Below are 24,370 nucleotides of genomic sequence, written 5' to 3' on the forward strand. Positions count from 1 at the left end.
TACTGTATATCCAAGAGAACTGAAAACATGTCCAGACAAAAGCTTGCAAACAATGTTCATAGCATTCTCCATCATAACCAAAAAATGGAAACAACCCAATATTCATCAACTAGAATGGATAAGCAAAATGTGGCATATGTATACAATGGAATATTATTTAGCCATAAAAAGTAATGAAGTACTGGGGCACCTGAGCGGCTCAGTTCGTTAAGTATCTGACCCTTAATTTTGGCTCAGGTCATGATCTCATAGTCGTGAGATGGAGCCCCGTGTAGGCTCTTGCTGGATGTGGAGCCTCCTTAAGATTCTCTCTCTCCTTCTCCCTCTGTTCCTCCCCCCATGCACACAAGCTCCCTTTCTCTTTCAAAAAAAAAAAAAAAGTAATGAAGTATTAATACATGGATGAACTTAAAAACATCATGCTGAGCAAAGGAAGCCAGACACAAAGAGCCACATATTGTATGATTCTATTTATATGAAATGTCCAGAATAGCAAATCCATAGAGACAGAAAGTAGATTAGTGGTTGCCAGGGGATGGGACAGGGGAAGGATGAAATGAGGAATGACTGCTAATGAGTACAGAGTTTCTTTCTTGCATAATAAAAATGTTCTGGAAAAAAAAAATGTTCTGGAATTAGATGGTGATGGTTGCACAACTTGTGAATATACTAAAAACCAATGAGCTGTACATTCTATACTGGTGATTTTATGTTACATAAATTATATTTTAAAATGTTAGAAAAAAAATGTTGGTTTGCAAACTGGTCATTTAAAACCCAAGATTCCTTTCTGAATTCCTAAAGGTAGAATGCTGAAATCACTGAAATGAAAGGTAAAGTGAAAAGTTCATTACTAGCAACTCTTGAGTCTCAGGTCACTGTCATGTTACTAGGATTCCTATACTGGGTGCTGGTGTTTTGTTTTTGTTTTTTTTTAATTTTTTTAAAATTTTTTAACGTTTATTTATTTTTGAGACAGAGAGAGACAGAGCATGAACGGGGGAGGGTCAGAGAGAGAGGGAGACACAGAATCTGAAACAGGCTCCAGGCTCTGAGCGGTCAGTAGAGCCCGACGCGGGGCTCCAACTCACGGACCGCAAGATCGTGACCTGAGCCGAAGTCGGCCGCCTAACTGACTGAGCCACCCAGGCGCCCCTGGGTGCTGGTTTAGATTACATACCTGGGAGGGCACCCCCTTATTCTCAACTTAAAAAAATAGTGATTAAATTTCCCAAGTTGAGTCACAAAAGTTGTTTAAGTCTTATCTCCTCTCCACCTGCAAAGTACACCATGGTCTAAAAGTATCAACCTTTTCTCTCCCCTCTTCTGTTCTTTCCACACAGATGATCTCAGTTAAAGAAAAAAACAACAACAAGAAACTATTTAGCTAAAACCATTAAAGTTGTGAATGATCTACAGCTATAAACATGATTCCTTCTCCTCAACTCTTCCAACTCTATAGGCTTGAAAGAAGGATTACTTGGGCAATTTAACAAATCAAAATTTAAAACATTAGCAAGAATGCCACATATATCAACATGCTACTCAATGGTGGTATGCCCTTAGGCTCAGCTTCCCTATCTTTTCTAGTTTCATGCATTTTAAAATCAAAGACTCACTAATACACTTTTCAATTGGGATCTATGAATCATCTGCATCAGAATCACCTGTAGTGCCTGGCCCAACCTAGATTTGAAAATCAAAATCTCTGGGGATGGAATCTAGGAACTTATTTTCAAAGTGATTCTTACATATACTAAGTTTGCAAATCACTTCTAAAAAAAAGTTCAACAAAATGGGACCTACAGCCACTTAAGGTGTAGTTAACGTGTAAGAGAGAGGCTCTACCCATATTATGAAGACATCATCACTGCCACTGAGAAGTTTACCGGTCAGAACATTTATTATTATGTTTGGATAATATCGTACACTACTCCATTGAATATGAATGTAATGCATGTGCTGTATATTACAAAACATTAAATGGCACAGAGGACAAAGTAGTGGTATACTAGTATTCAAGTCAAACAGAAGTGATTTTTTTCAATATAATGAAAATATGGGGGGGGGGGGAGACATTGTTTCTAACCTTATTTATTAATTCTGTACCTGAATAATAAAGGACTGAAGTACAGCTAATAAAGACGCAAATGGAGATAACCTTCATTAAATCTTTAAAAACTAATTTCCCTGGGTACTTGGCTGGCTCAGTCAGTACAGCATGTGCCTCTTGATCTCAGGGTTATAAGTTCAAACTCCATGTTGGGCAGAGAGCCTACTTAAAACACACACACAAACTTAATTTCCCTACTGAGCAATTTCAAACATCAACACGCAAATATGGCATGTATCACTACTAGGATGGTTTCTGCTAGCACAACATTAATGATTTTCCTAACAGTGAGATCTTTACTCCTCTACTCCAAAGAGTAATTCTGCCACAGGTTTACTCACGGAAATAAACTCAATTTTGGGGCATCTCCATGGCTTAGTCAGTTAGGTGCCTAAATCTTGACTTTGGCTCAGGTCATGATCTTAGTTTCATGGGCTCAAGCCACACAGCCAGCTCTGCACATTGATCCCACAGAGCCTACTTGGGATACTCCCTCTCCCTCTTTGTCTGCCTCTCTCTCTCTCTCTCTCTCTCTCTAAATAAACAAACTTTGGGGAAAAAAAAAAGGAAACTCAATTTTGTGTAAGAAAAATCCTTCTTGATTTTAAACTATTTATGCTGACACACAATAGCCCTGATTCTTTTACTTCTCCAAGCTTAGAAAGCATGGAGAATCTCTTAAAAGTATATGGAAAGTTTCTGGTCCACAGATAGGAAACACTTCCAAATTACTACCAAAGAAGATTTAGTTCATCTCCTTTCATTGTATTTTCAAAAACAGATCCATTTGATGATAGAAGTACCAGTGTTTTAAAATATTATCTGGTTACAGTGAACAATATCCATTCATTCAAAGTATTTATGGAGCACTCACTACACGCCCCGGGACTGTTCCAGAACTAGAAACAGGAACGCAGCAGTGAACAAAATATGTGAAATAAAAATACTGCTCCTAATATTATATTGATGATTCAGTGTCCAATCATTACAAATAAGTTACAAATACTACAATATACGTAGGCAGGAGTGAGCAGAATCTATACCAACCCTACAGCAGACCAAGTATATGTGTTTCTGAAATAATTTCTACCACTTTATTTAAAAGCAAGAAAAAGCACAGGATGTCTATGGTTTCCAAGGTTTGAATATACTCCATGGTACTCTGAACGTTAAGTTCCCTGTCATAATATTTATACTCTACACTAAAATACTGTAGCAAGATATAGCGACAGAAAATGAGGAAACCGTCCCCTTCTCAACAGAAAAGATCATTGAGAAATGAAAACACTTAAAATCAATATACTAAGCTCTAAAATGCGTTTCTCTGAACTCTAATAAAAGTCCTACGATTCTTTTAAAACCAAGAAAATCAGCAGGCAGAGAAAATTAAACTTGTACTTCTCCTGTCACTCTAAAAATAATTTATTTTTCCAACATTTTCTGCATATAAAAAATTATGTTATCTATGACACCCAATATGAAAAGACCAGAGAACCTGATGCTCAATTTGGATGGAAGACAAAAACCACAGCCAACGCAGAAAAACTGGTTATTCCTTCCTAACACCCAGATACAGGTGGTTTGGGGCGGGGGAGAGGGGGGGTTGCTTTTTATTAACTGCCTCGGCGTCCTCAAAACATGAAGGGATTGCACTGCAGCAAAACATTCAGGTACCACACAGTAGCGGCCTTCTCAACCCCGACCCCGCGGTTCCAAAACTGACTCCGGAGCCCCTGAGCAAGGCAAGAAGGGGAATAAAAACCCTGCCGCCCTAAAACCAACCGAAGAAGGGCTAGCTGGCCCGCCATGAGCCCAGTGTGGCCCCACGTGCCCAGCGCGTCCCCCAGGTGCCCTTCCAAGCAGCGGCCCGCAGGGCAAGCCGCGCCCGGTCTCCGCGGGCTCCAGTTCCGCTTGCCGGTCCGTCCCCCGACTAGCCCGCCCCCGGGACCCGCCGCGCCGGCTCCGCCCCTCGCCTCCCGACCCGGCCCGGATTCCCAGGCCCGAAGTAACCTGCCCCGGGCGGAAAGGCGCGGCACAGCCCGAAGAGCCCGGGTGCCCCCAGCAGCGCCCTCCTCCCACAGGCCGCAAAGGCCGGCTCGGAGCCGGCGCTGCCGCAGCCCCTACCAGGCCCGCGCCCCGGGCTCTGGCCTGGGCGGACGCCGCCCTCGTCTCCTACCTGCGTTCCCACCACGACGATCTGAGGCAACTGGATGATGTCGGCGCCCACCGTGTTGAAGACATCCTGAAGCTTGTTGATAACTGGAATTAGCGCCTCCATGGCTCCGAAAACACAGGACCCCCGCCCGGCCGGCCGCGGCAATGAATGGGGCCGGGGCCCAGAGTCCGCCTCCTTCCTCCTCTCCTCCGCCTTCTCCTCGGGAGCCGGCACCCATTGGACCCCGCCCGCGCTACCTGCCCCCTCCCGGCAGGCCATGCGCTAAGAGGAAGGTGGAGAGAAACAGAGCCTGCCGGGAGTTGTAGTTCTGGGGCAGAGGAAAGAGAGGCCTACGGATTCCAGAAAGCTACACCGCGCTGGGCGGGTGGAGAGCCCGGGGAGAAGGTGCTTGGGGCGGGCGTGGTTTTCAGGCTGTCGTCAAAAGCCCTCGGAGCGAAGCCCTAAGAGTAGGAGGGAAAATACACTTACGCCTGTATTCAGAGCGTAACGGGTGTGAAAATGCCAGATATGGATGTGTGTTTAGCAGAGCATAGTATCTTGATTATCCAAGATGTTATTTCCTTATGAAGCTGCCTGCTCAATAAGGACGGGTTGAAGAGACTTAAAGAATAACTCAGAGCCTCAGACACCCCAACCAGGTGCAAAGGGTCTATAGGCTGATACTAGAAGGCGTGGGATGCTAGTTTGCAAAAATACAACACCCAGCCCCGGTTGGAACATGCGGGTTCTCCCAAGATTTTTGTAAAAACGTGTTGTGGAAGAAGAGTTTTGGAGGGGAAAGGCTGAGCCCTTGTTCTCTATATTCTGTATAACACTTTATTTGCTGTGGCCTGATTCCTGACAAAGTGGAGATCTGATAACTATCTTACTTGCTTTTTGCTAAGTGTGCCTGTTACATTCCTAAATGTTGTTTTTCTTTTTTAGGCAAGATCATATTTCTCCTCTACTCCAAACCTCCAAATCTTTCCTATCTCAAAGTTTAAAAAGGCGATATTTGAGCAAAAACCTAAAGTAGGTGAAAAGAAAGCCCCCTTGCTTTATTTTTCTCCATAGTATTTATTTCCATCCTGCATGCTACATATTGAACTTATTTACTCTCTGCTCTTGCTAGATTATTGGCTTCTAGAAGCCAGGGATTTTTGACTGTTTAATTTACCGATGCATCCCTAGCCCCTAGAAAGTGACAAACAAGATACAGTAAAACCTTGGTTTGTGAGCCAAACCTTGTTCTGGAAACATACTTGTAATCCAAAGCATTTATAATGGGTAAAGTGCTATGACTGACTGTATTTTAGAACACATAATAGGAGCACCTTTTCTACTTTGAGGGGGAAGAGTGAAAATTCCAGCAAGACTTTCTAGAAGTCACCAGATTTAGTCTCCAGGAGGGTAAAAACACCTGTAATAGTGGAAGTTGTGCACTACACAAACGGAACTAGGTACTATTCACCTGCACAGCCCTACACAGTAGCCCCGAGGAACATGCTTGATTTGTTCAGTAGGACCCATGGTAAGTATTCAATAAGTATTTGGGGCCAAATGAGTAAAATATCATGTAAGCTAAGACCTGAAGGTCCATGAGTAGTGTTCTAACATCTTACCAAGTTTTATGAACATTGTTTTTTTTTTCCTAATGTTTATTTATTTTTTAGAGAGGAGGAGAGGAAGAGGATCCAAAGTAGGCTCTCTGCTGTCAGATGCAGGCTCAAACTCATGAACCATGAAATCATGACCTGAGCCGAAGTCTGACATTTAACCAACTGAGCCACCCAGGCACCCCTATCTTCTCTTTCTTAAACACAAAAACTTCAGAACTGCAAAAAAATGAAGAGCAGACAAGATATTTATTCTAAATCCTCTTATTTTCTACCAAGATGATATAGTAGTCAGAGTTTACCCACTTTGCTTCTCAGCCCTCTACTGATAGAGATTTCCATCTCTTCTTTTTCTGTGAGCAGTCCGTATTCCACCCAAGAAGAAGACAGAGGGGGTAGGCTCATGGTAAAGCTCCATGGGCATAATCAGTAACCGCTTCATAGGGGCAAGGTGCCCTGGGGCCAAAATGATGCAACTACACCTGTTGTTCCCTAATTTGTGGCACCAATAGACATAGTCTTTTCCTATCTGCAAAACTAAAATAACAAGCATACAATATTCCAGAAGGACAAATGTCATGAATTTGTGTGGCGTTCTATATTTCCATTTAAATTATAAAATATCTCTTGGGAGGTAACATCCAGATCCTTTTAATGCGCTTCAGGAATAATAGTGTCTGCTTTTTAATTCTATCTTTTTTCTAGGAGAAATAACCACATGGCCAGTGCACAAAAAGTCCTCCTATCACCACCGCCACCAGTTAGGTTTAAGCAGCTTTGTCCAGTACTTCTCTAGACTCTAGAGCATTGAGTTTATCGGATACAGAGGAAAAGAAAACCGTTTGAGGCTGCAGAAACAGGAAGTGGAGAGGCCTTGAAACAATGTGGCTCTATTTTGATAGCTTTAAAAAAAAAAAAAGAAAAAACATAAGGCAGGATACTCTATGTGCAATGTGTTTCACTGGAGACAAACAAAGCAAACCAATATGGGTTTTCACGTTTTAAATTCAGAATATTCTTGCTTGTGGGAAAGCCACTTAGCTAAGAAGTATGACTTTCCTCATCTAAAGTGGGATAACATGTTTCTCAGTGGGTTGCTATGGAATCGCATTAAGCCATCATCAGGTACTGTCTCCAAAGGCTTTAAAGACCAAACCAAACAAAACAACACTCTTCTCCTTCGGTCATCTCTTCCTTACCATAGATTTATGATTTAGACAGGATCATTTAGTTGCAAGTCACAGACATTTAATTCAAACCAACTAGCTCAAAAATAGGGATTGATTAGCTTGTATAACCAAAGGGCAAGCATGACGTTGGCCTCAAAATTAACTGGAACTGGCGGCTCAGGTAGTATCAGAATTCTCTCTACTTCTTGGTTCTGCTTCCCTCTACATAATCTACTTTATCCTCTCAAATCAATCTATTCCTATGGATGAGGTGAGCAGGCAGTGGTGGAAGCTACAGGTACCTCATTGAGCAAGCTGCCTCAGAGCAGATGATGTTGAGTGAATATGTGGGACGAAATGAAAGTAGGTTTCCACCCCGTTTCCCTGGTATATGAGTTTCCTATTACTGTCTTAACAAGTCATTTTGTGCTTAAAACAACTAAAAATGTATTATCTTACAGCTCTGTAGGTCAGAGGTCCAATGTGGGTCTCACCTGGTTAAAATCAAGGTATCATCAGGACTGCATTCCTTTCTGGAGCCTCTACAGAAAAGTCCGTCCCCTTGCCATTTGCAGATTAGAGAATGCTCACATTCCTAGCTCTTGTTCCCCGTCCAACATCTTCGAGGCTAGCAATGTCCCATCACTTTAACCCTTGTTCTGTCATCATATCTCTCACTACAGCCAAGAAAGTTTCTCTTTTGAGAACCCTTGATTAAATTGGCCCACCTGGACCACCCAGGACAACCTCCCAACCCAAAGTCTGTACCACATCAGGTTAAGATGAACCTGACCCAAGCAGGGCCATTTAGAAGCCTTCCCTCAGAATTTTTTAACTTGATCTAACCAGAGAATGTTCTCTTTCTGGTTATGGAACTATAAGCATGTGAGTCACTGTCTCGAGGGTTCAAGTTTCCTACCACATGAATAAATTGGTTTTGGAAACCAATCTCTTATTCACCATTAAAAATCTTCCCAAATCCAACATTGTCCTATACTTTTAAATGTACATATATAGACATAATCTAGGAATTCTAATCCCCATATTTAATCACTCCTTTTCCTTGCCCTTTTCACGTTATAACATTAAACATTTATTGAGTGCTTTCTGGATGTGAAGCAGTGTGCTTAGCATTTTGCAGTTGCTTTGCAGGATAGGTGTACAGATGTGGAAACTGAGGCTCCAGGGATTTAAGTGAAGTGATTTATTTACATAGCTAATATGTAGCAGAGCTGTGATCAAAACAGGCTATTTGGCAGACTCCTAACCTTTGCATATACCGCCTCGTTTCTTCATTCATTCCCTCATTTATTCAACACACATTTATCAAGCACCTATTAGGCATATGGGTCTTAGCCAGGCACTATATTTGCTAAAGGGAGGGGGGTACTACTGACAATAGCATGTCCTTCCCCCTTAGTCAACATTGAGTCCACGGAGGGCAGAAGTGGCATCTTATGTAGCTAGTTATCTCCACTACCTAGCATGATGCTTGGTTATATAGTACCACTCTAGTAAACTTCCGTTTTCCTTTTATTGGAGAGTCAGGATTCGAAAGGATTTAAGCAGGTCTAAACTGGTACAACTGTAACTAGGATTTGCAGTTAAACCCAGCCAAAACATATGAGGCTACCCTGACACAGAAGTCTTCATCAGAATAGCTGCCAAGTTATTTTGGTAGGGAGTGAGTTGGCTTTGTTCTAACTTAATATCCCGAAAGAAAGTTTATTTTGAATTAAATTAATAACTAGAAATTATTTTAATAGCTCTCGCAGAAGATCATCCAGACTTTCTTTATAGCATCGGTGTCTGGTATCATTTTCTGCCAGTGTTTTGATCACTAATCATAACCAAGCTGCCACTATCCATGCCTTCAAATCATAGTGGAACATGCAGATCTAATGTTAACATGAAATACACAATTCTGGGGGCGCCTGGTGGCTCAGTTGGTTGAGCATCCAACTCTTGGTTTCGGCTCAGGTTTCTTGGTTTGGCTCACGGTTGGTGAGTTTGAGCCCCACATAGGTCTCTGTGCTGACAGTGTGGAGCCTACTTGGGATTCTCTCTCTCTCCCTCTCTCTTTGCCCTTCCCCACTCACGCTGTCTCAGTCCCTCTCAAAACAAAACAAAAAACAAAACACACACACACACACACACCTCTGATGGGGAAGCCTCTGTTATATTTTGGAAACTGCCTGTATTTTGCAAAGACGGTAAAGTAAACAGCTTTAATCAATTTGCACTACTCCCCAGGCCTCAAGCTTAACACATACTTTGTCAGCAGGTGCAGGAAATTGTCTACAGATGATGGGGCCGGTCAGCGGGTTTGACAGCCAGCAATTAAATCTAGGGGGATTCTGACAACCCAGTAGAGGGCAGTGTAACAACACAATTAAGAGTAATAGCATTGACTCTTCTCCCTCGCCAGTTTTCTTTTCTTTGCTGCATACCGTTCACCAATGGAACTTGCTTATTTTTTTAATCCTCTCACCCTCAAAACACGTGTATATCACTAACTGTTTGAGATGTAGAGTGACTTTCCATCGTGGTAATGCCAACAACTGAAAATTACATATTAGACATCCCTGTTCTTAAACTACCTTTCTTACCTTGTCTCTGGGAAATTATCATTGGCCTTTTTTTTTTTTTTTTTTTTTTTTAACAACTGCATCACCGGTCCCCAAGATGTTGTTTGCCTTTCTTAGATGCTCTGCAAATCTCCTTTTTCCTCTGTTTCTCAGACTTCCTTTGTGTCTTCCCTATACCAACTCAATTAATTCACACTTTTTGGTGAAGAGGAATTTAGCTTTTCAGCCCTTGGTTAAGCTACCTTTGCATATCCAAAGACTCACCAGTACACTGTGGTAAACAGAAGAACATCCACTCTGGATTTCTTCCTTTGGTAGTCAGGCCTAGTATAGACTTTGAACATCTTTCCTTTCTAATTGCCCAAACAGTCCATGGTCCATCTAACCAGCAGTCAGTAGCATGAGTCAGTTTAAGTTATAAGAACCAATTTTCTAAAAATGCCACACAATTGTGATGATAAAACTTATACATTAGTGACACAATTAGTAAAATTAGTGAATAAGACAGTATATCAAAAAGTATTTATAATATATATAAAGGTTTATCCAACAGCTGACTTTCTGTTTCTTTCTGATGGATTTTATTGTCTCCTTCAGTTATGGAATTTTGACTAAATAGATCAATAGATAGATGGACAGATGAATGAATGATTGAATAAATGTTTTGCGTATTAAATACACTTCATATAGGCTAGTCAGAGACTAACAAGTTACTTTGGAACTAGAAAAGTGTGAGGAAAAAGTTCTGAATTAATCAACCTCTTTGAGAAGTCTTACTTACTCCCAACCCCTAATCTATGAAATAGGAATAATAATATAACTATTAAGGATGTGACCTACTACCCAAACAGAAGTAAATTTTTAAATAGAATGAGCAGTACTAGTAAGTTAATGGGAAGATAGAAGATGGTGTACCCCGGGGCACCTGGGTGGCTCAGTCGGTTAAGCAGCCCACTTCAGCTCAGGTCATGATCTCATAGGCTTTGTGTTCGAGCCCCGAAACAGGCTCTGTGCTGACAGCTCACAGTCTGGAGCCTGTTTTAAATTCCCTGTCTCCCTCTCTCTCTGCTCCTCCCCTGCTCACACTCTGTGTCTCTCAAAAATAAATAAACATTAAAATATTTTTTAAAAAAGGAAAAAGAAAATGGTGTGCCACAAAACCCAGACAGCAGTTTCAAATGTGTGCCACTATTCACACCAGTATCAAATACAAAAGTAAACAAAATAAAAATGAAAACAGAAAAAGAACTATTAAATACTATGTCAGGTACTAAAGGTACAAAAGTGAACAAAACACACCCATTGGCATCCTCAAAATTCCTTTCTTCTCTTTCTCTTTTGGCAAGTGGGCAGAATTCATACACATCAACACATAGGAGAGAGACCTAGCCTGGGCTTCCTGGATTTAAGGATGAATAGGAGTTGACCAAAGAGGAAGAGAAAGGACTTCTAAACCAAGCAGAAAGAGCAGCTTGTGCAAAAGTGAAGAGGAAAGAAAGCACATGATGAATTCTAGGTGCTTTAAAGAGTTCAGTGTGGCTAAATGTAGGCATAAAGGTCTGTGAGGGAGTGGTGAATGGCCGGGCTAATAGCTGGTCAGTCAGAGGTGAACTCATGAGAGTGAGGAGCTAGAGATGAATCTTAGAGGCAAGGGAGAAGATCAGAAGAGTAGGCAAAGAGACATATGATCTTACGAGTTGTATAAAGATGAACCACATCCCTCTGGATTGAGACAAGGTAACAGAAAATGTGAAATCAGACAGGGAGTGCTGTAGTAATCCAAGTCAGAGATGATGGTAATGTATACAAGGGTGGTAATAATGAAGGTGGAGACATCTGGACAAATTTGGAATAGATGAACTTGTGCAGGAAATACAAAGAAAAAAAAATGGCCAAGGGCAGAATGGGCAATTAGAACATCTAAAAGGAGACAGGAGAAGGATATTAGAACAAGGAACCATAAAATAGTAACCAAAAAACATAAAAGGAAAAATAAAAAAGAATGGCTTGTTCAAAGTGTATTTTAGATTTTTTTTAAATTTATTTTTGAGAGAGAGTGCACACACAAGTGGGGGAGGGGCAAAGAGAGTTGGGGACAGAGGACCCGAAGCAGGCTCTGCACCTACAGCAGTAAGCCTGATGTGGAGCTTGAACTCATGAACCCTGAGATCATGACCTGAACTAAGTCGGGCACTCAACTGACTGAGCCACCTAGGCACCCCCAAAATGTATTTTAACCTCCTTCTTGTGGGCTTCTCTTGCTTCAGAAGCTAAAAACTTCAGGGGTGCCTGGGTGGCTCAGTTGGTTAAGTGTCCGACTTCAGCTCAGGTCACGATCTCACAGTTCACAGTCCCTGTGTTGGGCTCTGTGCTGACAGCTCAGAGCCTGGAACCTGTGTCGGATTCTGTGTCTCCCCCCCTCTTCTCTCGCCCTCCCCCATTCATGTTCTGTCTCTCTCTTTCAAAAATAAATAAACATTAAAAATTTTTTAAAAACTAAAAAAAACTATATTTCTCAATATCTTTTCAACTAAGTGTTCCATATATAATTTTATTTCCATAAAACAGGTACATTCACTCAAGGCTTAAATTCTGTTCTAAATTATGAAAAGATGTAAGTGTTACACAAGGCATCCATTTTGCTTGTGCAGATATAGGAGGCATGACATGGTTCAGGAGTTAATGGTTTTAGTAATACTTTCTGATTTTCAGATAGTGGCTGAGGTAAGCAGACCCTGAGAGCCAGCTCCTGCTTGTGATAAATGTGTTAGTAACTCTTGGTGCCCCAATTTTTCTGGGACTAATTCCTGGATGTCTAGCCTAGAGCCCATTTCCCAGTCATTCTAACAGATTTATAAGCATCTAATTCCATGTATCAAATCTCTTTCTGCATAAACTTGTTAGAGGAGTGTATTCATTTTCTAGGGATGCTATAGCAAAGTACCACCAACTCATTGGTTTAGAAAAATAGAAATTTGGGGCACCTGGCTAGCTCAGTTGGTAGACCTTATGACTCTTAATCTTGGGATCATGAGTTTGAGGCACATGTTAGGTGTAGAGATGACTTAGAAAAATCGTTTCAAAAAAAAAAAAGAAAAATAGAAATTTGTTGCCTCACAATTCTAGAAGCTAGAAATCCAAAATCTAGTCGTCAGCAGGATGGGTTCCCTTTGAGGTCTGTGAGGGAGAATCTGTTCCATGCGTCTTTTCTAGGTTTTGGTGACCCCAAGTGTTTCTTGCTTGTGGCAACATTACTCTGACCTCTGCCTCAATCTTCACATAGCAATCTGCTCCCTGCATATGTTCACAACATCCTCCTTCTGTGCATGTCTGTCTCTGTGTCCAAATGTCCTCCTATTTTGAAAACACCAGTCATGCTGGATTAGGGCTCACTCTAATGACCTCATATTAAGAGAAGACACAGTAAGGATTTTAACTCAAAGGAATTTTAATTTGATTACCTCTAAAAAGACCCTATTTCCAAATAAGATCAGATTCTGAGGTACTGGGGGTTAAGACTTGAACTTATTTTTGGGGGGAATACAATTCAATCCATAACAAGGAATATGACAGGAACATTTAGTATTCCTTAAATATTCACATGGTTCTGATTTCCCAGCCTCCTTTGCAGTATGGTTGAGGTCATGTGACTACTTCTCTAAATAGCTGTGAGCAGAGGTGGTGTCGATTTCTTCTTAGCTGAGTCAGTGAGAAGCCTTGCTCAACCTTCTAGCTCCGTTTTCCTGATTTGACAAACTTTGAAGACACATGTTGAAAGAATGATGAACCAAAAAGGTCAACCCTTGGTCAGCCTGTCAGCCTGGGTCCCTGAGTGTCTACATAGAATAGCGTCCTCTGCCAAAACATGTTATACATGTAACATAAGCAAGAAATAAATCTTTGTGGTTTAGAGACACTAAGATTTAGAGGCCTGTTTGCAGCAGTTGGTGTTAGTTATCTTCGTTAATACAGCAGCCTAACCTTGACAGGCAGATTATTGGAAAAGTTCCCATCCTGGAGTTCAGTTTATTCCTGAAATGGACTTTTTAAAGCATCTGCCAGGGTGCCTGGGTGGCTCAGTACATTAAGCATCTGACTTCGGCTCAGGTCATGATTTCACAGGTCATGAGTTTGAGCACCACATCAGGCTCTATGCAGACAGCTCAGAGCCTAGAGCCTGCTTCAGTTTCTGTGTCTCTCTTTCTCTGCTCCTCCCCTGCTCATTCTCTCTCTCTCTCTCTCTCTCTCTCTCAAAAATAAATAAACATTAAAAAAAATTTAAAGCATCTGCCAAAAAGCGGAGGGAGGGAGGGTGGTGCACCTCTCCCAACAAAGAATATTCAAGGAGAAGAATACAAAAATCCCTACATATCTGTATTAGTCTGCTCAAGCTGATAACACAAGTTACTACAGATTGGGTGGCTTAAGCAACATTTATTTTCTCACACTTTTGGAGGTTAGAAGTTCAAGATCAAGGTGCCAGCAAGATTGGTTTCTGGTGAGACCTCTGTTCCTAGCTTAGAGATGGCTGCCTTATTGTGTTCATGCATAGCTTTTCCTCTAGGCACAAGCAGAAAGAGAAAGTCATCTGGTTTCCCTTCCCTTTCTTATAAGGGTACCAATCCTATAGGATTAGGGCCCCACCCGTATGACCATTTAACTGTGCTATTTCTTTTACAGGCCCTATCTCCAAACATAGTTACATTGGGGGTTAGGACTGTAACATATGACTTTGGGGCAGGAGGGGACACAATTCAGTCCATGACAGTATCATTGAATGAATAATATAACATATGGAGAGCTCTTCTGATCATACTCTCTAGATGGGAGAGTTAGTAGCTTCTTTCTGTTCTTCATATTTTTTACTGTTTATGTTTTTACTGTTCATAATATAAATTAGATCATACTATACCTATAGCTATTTTTTCACTTATAGTGAAAAAACTATTATAATTTTTCTTCACTTATTGCTATATTATAGACATCATCCATATCAGCACATACAAATACCAACATATTTTTTCTTTTTTTTTTAATGTTTATTTATTTATTTTGGAGACAGAGAGAGAGACTGAGCAGGGGAAGGGCAAAGAGAGAGGGAGACAGAGAATCCCAAGCAGGCTCCGTGCTGTTGGCATACAGCCTGATGCAGGGCTTGAACTCACAAGTCATGAGATCATGACTTGAGCCAAAATCAAGTTGGACGCTTAACCCAAGAGTCAGACACTTAATCAACCCAGGTGCCCCTTAAAATATTCTTTCAAATAGCTGCATAGTCTTCTGTTGTAAAGAGTGTGACAATTTACTTAAGTTTACTTAAGTTTGTCTCTTGACAGATGATAGATCAGTTCAAATTTCTTATTCTGGACAATGTTGCAGAAAATTTGTGACAATTTGAAAAAACTCACAGATAAACCATGTAGCCTAAAAATACTGAAAAAATTAAGAAAGATTTAGGTATTATTGTAAGAATACATTATGTAATACATATAACAATAAAATATGTGTTAATTATTTATTTATTCGTAAGGCTTCTGGTCAACAGTGGCTATTAGTAGTTAAGTTTTGGGGGAGTCAAAAATTATATGTGGAATTTTCAGCTGTGCAGGGGTTGGTGCTCCAAACCCTGCATTATTCAAGAGTCAATTATATTCATATTTATATTATTATTTCAGTAGGGTAGATTCCTAGACATGCAATTGCTAAGTCAAAGGGTATGCATCATTAAAATTTAAATAGTTACTGTATGCCAGTTTATAATTGTAGTAAGAGTATATGGGAGTATCCATTTCCTCATACCCACCCTAGGGTAGTGTCCATATTTTTAGTTTTGCCAATTTAATAGGTAAAAAAGCAATCATTTTGTTTGCATTTAATTATTAGTGAAATTTTGCATATATTGGTCCTTTATTTCTTTTTCTAAACGTTTAAAATAAAATAAAATAAGCACACTTAAAAAAAATGGTCCTTACAAAGGCCTTCTTGGTGCCCAAGTGCAGCACTTACAGTGTCTTATTTGACAAGCAGCCCAGCCTATCTGCCTGCATAAAACTTGGAATCTTGAAGTGGAGATTTCTATGTGCTTATCAACACTAATGCTGAGCCCGCCAGCTACCTTATTTGTGCTCACAGGATTCACTATGCCCAGGGGCTTTGGCTGAGAAATTAGACTTCTAGATGAACAGGAATAGAGAGAAGCCAAGAATGGAGAGAAGCACTATAGAACATTTAAAAAATTGAAGTGACTATGCATAGTTATACATACAATAAATTATACTTGTATATGATACCAAATACAGGCTTTCAAAAAAGCAAGGAGAATCAGGGGGACAATGAATAACAAAAAACATAATAAGAATCTTACAAAGAATGAAATCTTGTCATTTGCAACAACATGGATGGATCCAGAGGGCATAATGTTAAGTGAAGTCAGTCAGAGAAAGACAAATACCATATGATTTCACTCATATGTTGAATTTAAGAAACAAAACAAATGAACAAATTAAAAAAGAGACAAACCAGAAAATAGACTTCTAACTACAGAGAACAAACTGATGGTTACCAGAGGGGAGATGGGAGAGGTGGGGGATGGGTGAAACAGGTGACGGGGATTAAGAGTACACTTATCATGATGAGCACTGAGTACTGTATAGAATTGTTGAATCACTATATTGTACACTGGAAGCTAACATAACACCGTACATTAATTATACTGGAATTTCATTAATTAATAACTGTACAAAAATTAAAAACTGACTTTGGAAAAAAACCTTACAGTACTAGAATCTAAAGAAACATTAACAATTTCATCATTTTAAATTTTAGTCCAACTTTAGTGATTTACAAATAAGAAAACAAAGGCTTAAAGCGGTAAAATGATCTGCTCAGGTTCATAGCTCCAGTTACTAGCAGAGACGGGATTCGAACTCCACTCTCTTGACCTTCAATTTGACAAAACCTCCTTGATCTAGGAGTCCTGTATCTCCAGATTTAAAAAACAAAAAAAACAACCAAACAAAAAATAAAAACCCTCATACATTTTAAAATGTGACTTTTGGGGGCGCCTGGATGGCTCACTGGGTTAAGCGCCCGACTCTTGATTTCAGTATAGGTCATGATCTCACTTTTGGTGAATTTGAGTTCCCTGTTGGGCTCCACACCAGCGGTGTGAATCCTGCTTGGGATTCTTTCTCTATTCCTTTTTCTCTGCCTCTCCCCAGCTTCTGATCTCTCTCTTCCTCTCAAAAAAATTTTTTTTTAATTTATTATTATTTTTAATGTTTATTTATTATTTAGAGAGAGAGAGAGAGACAGAGACAGAGGGACAGAGTGCAAGCAGGGGAGGGGCAGAGAGAGAGAGACACACACACATACACACAGAATCTGAAGCAGGCTCCAGGCTCTGAGCTGTCAGAGTCTTTTTTAAAAAATGAGACTTTTTGCAGAATTAAAATTTGACAGTTACTTATCCGGCTTTCACAATTATTTTATGTCCCTGCCTAAGACCCAGCTGCACTGTCTGGTAGAAGGTGAACCCAAACCCTGAAGCCAACTGAAAGCCCCAAGAAGTAGCATCCCTGAGTTTTGCCCACAGACATTAAATTCACAAAGATGACCAACTCCCAGGATCAGTCACCCAGAAGCAACTGTGGCCTGGAACCTAACCTATAACTTCTCTAAAAGCCACTTTCCTACCCTCCCCCCACCCACTTTGCCAACTGTGTGTCAGAGATTATACATCTCATTCTCCAGATCCCGTTATAAAACACTAGCATGTTAGCAAACCTTAGATTAATTTTATCACACCCAGACTGGGGTATGTTCTCAAGCTAGGAGATTCTCTAAAGGTTGTTTTAGATTTTTTTTTTCACTTCAAATAAAGGGTGGAAATAATTTTAACAATAATAATGAAGGTTATAAAAGGGAAGATAAAAGTCACCTGAATTCTGTTGGCACCTCATCAAATCCCTCGCCCTAGAGGTAACTATTATCAAAGTTTTCTGGTGTGTGCTTTCAGAAATTTTCCACACATGGGTTGGTTAAGCATCTGACTCTCAATTTCGGCTCAGGTCATGATCTCACAGTTTGTGGGTTCAAGCCCCACGTTGGGCTCCATACTTCAGCACGTAGCCTGCTTGGGATTCTCTCTCGCCCTTTCTCTCTGCCACTCTCCCACTCCTGTGTGCGTTTTCTCTCTCTCTAAATAAATAAAACACTTAAAAAATTAAAAAAAATTTTTCCCACACATGTCTAAGTTGGAGTAGAGTCATGTTGTTTTATAATTTAAGTTTTCTCTATCTTGTAGGCATCTTTCCAAATCAATGTATGTAGCATCACCTCATTCTTTTTAATACCTTTAAATGTATGTATGTATGTAGAACACAATTTGTTTATGATTTGATTTTTTATTTTTATTATTTTTTTAAGTTTTTTTTAAAGTTTATTTTTGAGAGAGAGAGACAGAGACAGAGCATGAATTGGGGAGAGGCAGAGAGAGGGGGACACAGAATCTGAAACAGGCTCCAGGCTCTGAGCTGTCAGCACAGAGCCTGACATGGGGCTCGAACTCACAAACTGCTAGATCATGACCTGAGCCGAAGTCGGACGCTCAACCGAGCCACCCAGGCGCCCCCTTGATTTTTTTTATTAAAAAAATTTTCTTTTTTTTAACATTTATTTGTTTTTGAGACAGAGAGAGAGCATGAACAGGGGAGGGTCAGAGAAAGAGGGAGACACAGAATCTGAAGCAGGCTCCAGGCTCTGAGCTGTCAGCCCAGAGCCCGACGTGGGGCTTGAACCCACGGACAGCAAGATCATGACCTGAGTCGAAGTCGGACACTTAACCGACTGAGCCACTCAGGTGCCCCTGATTTTTTTTTTTTTTTTAATTGCACTGGTCTTTGAAGGCACCCACACTGAGAGAACTTGAAAATTATTGGTGGAATGAGTACTAATGAATGTTCCTTGCCTAATATAATCCATGTACAGGGAAAGATGTGTGGCCTTAGATAGGTTACCTATGCTTCTGAGCTTCATTGTTCCCATTCTGCAAAAAGGGACCAAGATTTCTTGCCCAGAGGGTGATGGTGGCATTTGATGAGACAATGCGTAAGGGACTACCTGGTGAGGTGGAAATGATGTTTTGGAGAGGCAATATACTGTACTCTTTAAAGCATGGGTTTTATAGGCAGACACAGCACGCTTGAATTCAAGTTCTGTTTATGGGTTCTAACCTGGAACGAGTGATGCACACTCTCTGAGTCCATTTGCTCCGCTACAAAATACATTAAAAAATAGCAGTTTCCGATTCTGTGTCTCCCTCTCTCTCTGCCCCTCCCCCATTCATGCTCTGTCTCTCTCTGTCCCAAAAATAAATAAACGTTGAAAAAAAAATTAAAAAAAAAATAGCTGTGTGATTCAAGACAAAATAAGGCATATAAAGGGCTTACTTAACAGAGTGTCTTTTTCATGAAAGGTGCTCAATAATAGTAGCCATTGTTGTCAAGTGTGACCACTGAAGCTAGATAAATCTGGGTTTATAATCTGCCTCTGACACTCCTTAGATACATGTCCTGAGGGGTTCTCTTAAAGTTTCTGAGCCTTAGTTTTCTCATACTACCTTATGGGGTTGTGAGGATGAAGATGCTTAGATCATTCCCAAAACATGGTACATATAAGCACTCAGCACTGCATTCAGGTCTTTGAATGGGAATACACATCAACTCCTTCCCTTTTTCCTTCCCAGTTCTTCATGCACAGATGAAGGGTATTTTATTTATTTATGTATGTGTGTATGTATGTATGTTAGTAATGTTTTTATTTTTTAAAGCACATTTTACTTATTTATTTATTTTAATATAATTTACGGTCAGGTTCGCCTACATACAGTGTATACAGTGTGCTCTTGCCTTCAGTAGATTCCCATGATTCATGGCTTCCATACAATACCCAGTGCTCACCCCGACAAGTGCCCCCTCAATGCCCATCACCCATTTTCCCCTCCCCGCTCCCCCCCATCTACCCTCAGTTTGTTCTCTGTATTTAAGAGTCTCTTATGGTTTGCCTCCCTCTCTGTTTGAAACTATTTTTCCCCCTTCCCTTCTCCCATGGTCTTCTGTTAAGTTTCTCAAATTCCACATGAGTGAAAACATATGATATCTGTCTTTCTCTGACTGACTTATTTCAATTAGTATAATACCCTCCAGTTCCATCCACGTTGTTGCAAATGGCAGGATTTCATTCTTTCTGACTGCCAAGTAGGCTCCACGCCCAACATGGGGCTCTGACTCACGACCCTGAGATCAAGGGTTGTGTGCTCTATTGACTGAGCAAGCCAGGTGCCCCCAAATAAAGTGTATTTGACTCTAAGGTAGCCGTGTTGAAGATGAGTTTTAAAGTCAGAACCTCTGTGCGCTCTTGTCATTGTTCCATCATCTAAAATCCTTTCTATAGGCTCAGTCTACCCAGCAGTTCACAAGAAGTGTAATGAGATATAATGAATAGCATTAAAATGTATTCAGATCAGAATGTTAATCGTAAGCAAAAAAATCCGCAGAGGACTTCTTCCTTCAAGGCATACGTTTTCTCAGCAAATTAATTTCTTAAGTTATCAAATAACAACTAACACCAATTCTATTTCTCTGTTGAATTTACAAGTTCAATAGGAACACAAGTTGTAATGACACGTTGCGGGAGTGGGGAGTGGTTACGGGAGAATGAATCATAGCCCAAAGGAATGCAAAGCTGAGAAACATCCTAAAAAAATGTTAAGCTAGAGAACTAGAGATGGCTCTGAAAGACAAGTGTTTAGCAATCATGGCTCAAGTCCATTTAGGACAGTAATTTTCAAACTCTGCAGGTCACAGATCATGTTCCCAGCCCACTAGGGTTTAGGCTATTCATGAGTCTCCGTGAGTTCCCAGTTTCATGGATGAAATAAGGAATTTTGCTCCAGGAACCTTATTGCTAAATACCACCTACAGACTGAGAACATAAGGAAAATACTTGAGGTCCCTAAAGCATTCTGGTTAGATCCTATCTTTCCATTTGGACCCAAAGAGAGTAGAGGCGAGAACATTTGGACAGGGGGACAGAAGAAAGGAGGAGAGGGTTGTAGGGAAGTACAGGGTCTGGAGCAGAGCTTCTCAGCTTCGGCACTACTGAAGTTTTGGATGGGAGAATTCTTTGCTGCGGGGTGCTGTCCTGTGCACTGTAGGATGTCTGTATAGCATCATCCCTGGTCTCTATGCACTAGATGCCAATAGCACCACCTCCCTCCCGATTGTGACAAACCAAAAACGTCTCCAGACTCTGCCAAATGTCCCCGTGGAGGGAGGAGACATGGAGATGGAAAAGCAGACTGAGAGCTGTCATTCTTGGTGTGAGGAAGCAAAGGATGGGAATATACCCTTGCCATCTGCCTCCCCACCTTTCTCCTTTTATAAACATTTCCTTTCTCCTTTATAAACATTTTCGGGCTTTAAAAGGCTTTTTTTTTTTTGGATCCCTTAATTCCCTTCTCTTTTTTTGGCTGGAAAGTTATATCTTTTTCATTCTACTTACCCCATGACAGGCTGAGACTTACCCAAGAGACCAGGGCATCTGGGAGAAGAGAAGGAAGACACGAGGGCACAGGGTGCAGGCCGGAGCTCATCGGGACAGGTCTTGTATTCGGCCCGTTCTTACCACAGTTTTGACTATCACTGTGCTTCATAAAAATGGAGGAGAGCAGGTAAAGAAAGAAGGGGGTAAATCAGAATCATCTGGGAGAAGGGGCGCCTGGGTGGCTCAGTCAGGGGAGCAATGGATTTCGGCTCAGGTCATGATCTCACGGTTCACGAGTTTGAGCCCCTCGTTGGGTTCTGTGTTGACAGCTCAGAGCCTAGAAGCTGCTTCAGATTCTGGATCTTCCTCTCTCTCTGCTCCTCCCTCACTAGTGCTCTGTCTCTGTCTCAAAAATAAACATTAAAAAATATTTTTTTAATAAAAAAAATCATCTGGGAGAAAATGATCCTTGTCCACCTGCGGGCACGTAGCCCCAGGCACATCAAAATCACAGCAGCCGCGAGCGCCGATGGGTATCCGTGGGATGGTTTCCAATAAGCATCCCGTGCGGTTCTCAGGTGTTACTTCTTCCCACTCTCTCCTCCCAGAACAACCACCTGCCTAAGAAGTTTTCTAGGACATCTAATCTCAGTCACAAGTGGGCTCTCAGTAACAAGTTAAAGATGTTCCTTGGGGTGCCCGGCTGCCTTAGTTGTAAGAGAATGCAATGCTTGATCTCAGGGTTGTGAGTTCGAGCGCCATGTTGAATGTAGAGATTACTGACATAAATAAATAAATAAACTTAAAAAAAAAAAAGATGTTCCTTGAAGCATTATCTAAACTAGTGAAGGGGTGCCTGGGTGGCTCAGTTGGTTAAGCATCTGAATCTCTGTTTCGGCTCAGGTCATGATCTCACAGTTTCGTGAGTTCCAGCCCCATGTCGGGCTCTGCGCTGACAGTGTGGAGCCTGCTTGGGATTCTCTCTCTCTCTCTCTCTCTCTCTCTCTGCCACTCCCTTACTCACACTGTCTTTGTCTTTCTCAAAATAAGTAAATAAACAACAAAAAAATAAAGTAGTGAAAATTAGGAAGTAGGACATTTGCTTAAAAAGTTGTGGTGGAGTATAAATGAAATAATTTATATAAAAAATATGAATTTTTATAGTGCTAGTGCCTAGCACATAGTGAGCCCTCAAATGTTAACTGTTGCTATGAAAAACTGGGGGCGCCTGGGTGGCTCAGTCAGTTGAGTCTCTGACTCTTGATTTCGGCTCAGGTTGTGATCCCAGGGTCATTGTATCCAGCCCTGCCTTGGGTTCTGTGCTGAGCACTAAGCCTGCTTAAGATTTTCTCTCTCTCTTTCTCTCTCCCTCTGCCCCCCTCCCCCACTCATGCTTGCTGTCTCTCTCTCTCTAAAAGAAATAAAATGAAAAAAAAAATTAAATATGAAAAACTGCTTTTGGAGGTGGAGAAGTGCTTAGGGTAGATGATATTGAATGAAACTAGTAAGACCCCAGGCTACAAATAGTGGATCCCTATTTTACAAAAATATATCTATAACTTGGGAATTACAGGGGCACCTGCATAGCATGTTAAGCGTCCAGCTTCAGCTCAGGTCATGATGTCACGGTTCGTGGGTTGGAGCCCCGCGTTGGGCTCTGTGTTACCAGCTCGGAGCCTGGAGGCTGCTTCGGATTCTGTGTCTCCCTCTCTCTCTGCCCCTCCCCTGGCTCACATTCTGTTTCTGTCTCTCTCTTTCAAAAATAAACGTTAAAAAAACGTTTTTAATGTTTGTAATTTGGGGATTCCAGCTCAATCTGAGCTGTGACAGGCTATCCCTTGGGTGTGGTTATGACTGGTGGGGAAACACGCTCGAGGAATTTGCTCTGGTATCAAGTAGAATAAGAGGGCACCTGGGTGGCTCAATCAGTCGAGCGTCCGACTTGGGCTCAGGTCAAGATCTCAAGGTTCATGTGTTCAAGCCCCACGTTGGGCTCACTGTTGTCAGTGCAGAGCCCACTTCAGATCCTCTGTCCCCCTCTCTGCCCCTGCCCCAACTTGTGCCCTCTCAAAAATAAAGAAAACATTAGAACAGTGAGTAGAATAAGAGAGCAGAGTGGAGGGGGAAAAGACAACTACCTGGAGGGTCATAGCACAGCTGTGTTTTGGGCTGTCCTTCCCGGCAGAGCTGGATTAAGGGGTGGGTGAGCAGGGGAGCCTCCCGTGTTGCCATTGTACAAGGGATGCTAAAGTGTCGGTGAGCGCTAGTCATGGTGGAAAACAGTGCTTTGGGGAAAATCGTATTTACCAGAACTCTCAGAGTACAGAATGTGATTAAAGTCACTTGTCACAGTTTGAGACCCCCCCCCCAGGTGGCGCTCGTGAGTAAGTGGCCCCTACACCACTTTCTAGTGAAATCGGGTCCAGCTGATTGCTGTCTTTTCGTGTTGTGAATAGTAAGCATATGCAACTCTCTTGCCAAAACTGGAGAGCCCAGAACACAATAGCTGGGTTGCCAGCTGCCCCCAGAAGTCTTACTTCTCTGCCCTTCCTTCTTTTCTCCAAATAAATGTTAAACAAGTATTTAAATAGTATTAGTTTTAAAAGGCACCAAATTATTACTTTTCCCTGGGGCCCTGTATGTCCTATCTGACCCTGATCCTAGGCCGGCCCCCCTGGCCTTCTTCGGAGCTCATAAAGAACAGGATTATTGGCAGAAGCTGAAGAATTTTTATTTGTTGCATTTCGGTTGTTATGCTGGCCAAGGAATCTGTTGCATACCAAGATCTGAGCGACTTGTGTCCTATAACTGGGGCTTAGGTGACAAATACTAATGCAAAGTGTGGGAGCTGGGGCCTCTCTCCTCTGTTCGGGGCCCAAGTCACTGTCAGATAATACCCCGAGGTGAGAGGAAGCTTGGATCTGCCAGTCTGCCACCACTGTTGGCAAACTCTGACGGGTGACTGCCACTAGGGGTGGCATATTCTTAGGTGATGTCAGCAGGTCCTTAATGATGGTGTGTTTCTTCTTAATTTCTGGATTTGAGAGAATTCAATTTAATTTTTAGATTTGAGAGAAAATGGAAGATACAGAGAAGAAAAGTCAAGGTGAAATCACCCAGGATCCCATGGTTTTATTTTTAAACCTTACATTGATCTTTACTTAGGCTGCTTGAAGCCTGGGCTT

General features: G+C 41.4%; 2 protein-coding genes across 11 annotated transcripts in view; both read right to left on the bottom strand.

Moving 5' to 3' along the window:
- Nucleotides 1-4,526, bottom strand: part of DNM1L (dynamin 1L) — a 49,741-nt gene extending 45,215 nt beyond the window's left edge. For 3 of the 9 annotated variants that reach the window (XM_025930629.2, XM_025930631.2, XM_086713669.1), the window contains exon 1: nt 4,290-4,524. In XM_025930629.2, the coding sequence (XP_025786414.1) occupies nt 4,290-4,391 (102 nt within the window). In that variant the 5' untranslated portion in view covers nt 4,392-4,524. Of the gene's footprint in view, nt 1-4,289 lie in introns of all 9 variants that reach the window. The other 6 variants (XM_025930632.2, XM_025930633.2, XM_025930630.2 and 3 more) reach the window with 3 other exon arrangements.
- Nucleotides 4,527-21,261: 16,735 nt separating this feature from the next.
- FGD4 (FYVE, RhoGEF and PH domain containing 4) overlaps nt 21,262-24,370 on the bottom strand; it is a 243,681-nt gene continuing 240,572 nt past the window's right edge. Inside the window, exon 18 of one of the 2 annotated variants that reach the window (XM_086713673.1) lies at nt 21,262-21,343. In XM_086713673.1, coding sequence (XP_086569799.1) covers nt 21,291-21,343 — 53 coding nt within the window. In that variant the 3' untranslated portion in view covers nt 21,262-21,290. Of the gene's footprint in view, nt 21,349-24,370 lie in introns of both variants that reach the window. The other variant, XM_086713675.1, reaches the window with a different exon arrangement.

This window comes from Puma concolor, chromosome B4 (assembly GCF_028749965.1).
Source record: "Puma concolor isolate L17-30 chromosome B4, mPumCon1.1.hap2, whole genome shotgun sequence".
Classification (NCBI taxonomy): domain Eukaryota; kingdom Metazoa; phylum Chordata; class Mammalia; order Carnivora; family Felidae; genus Puma; species Puma concolor.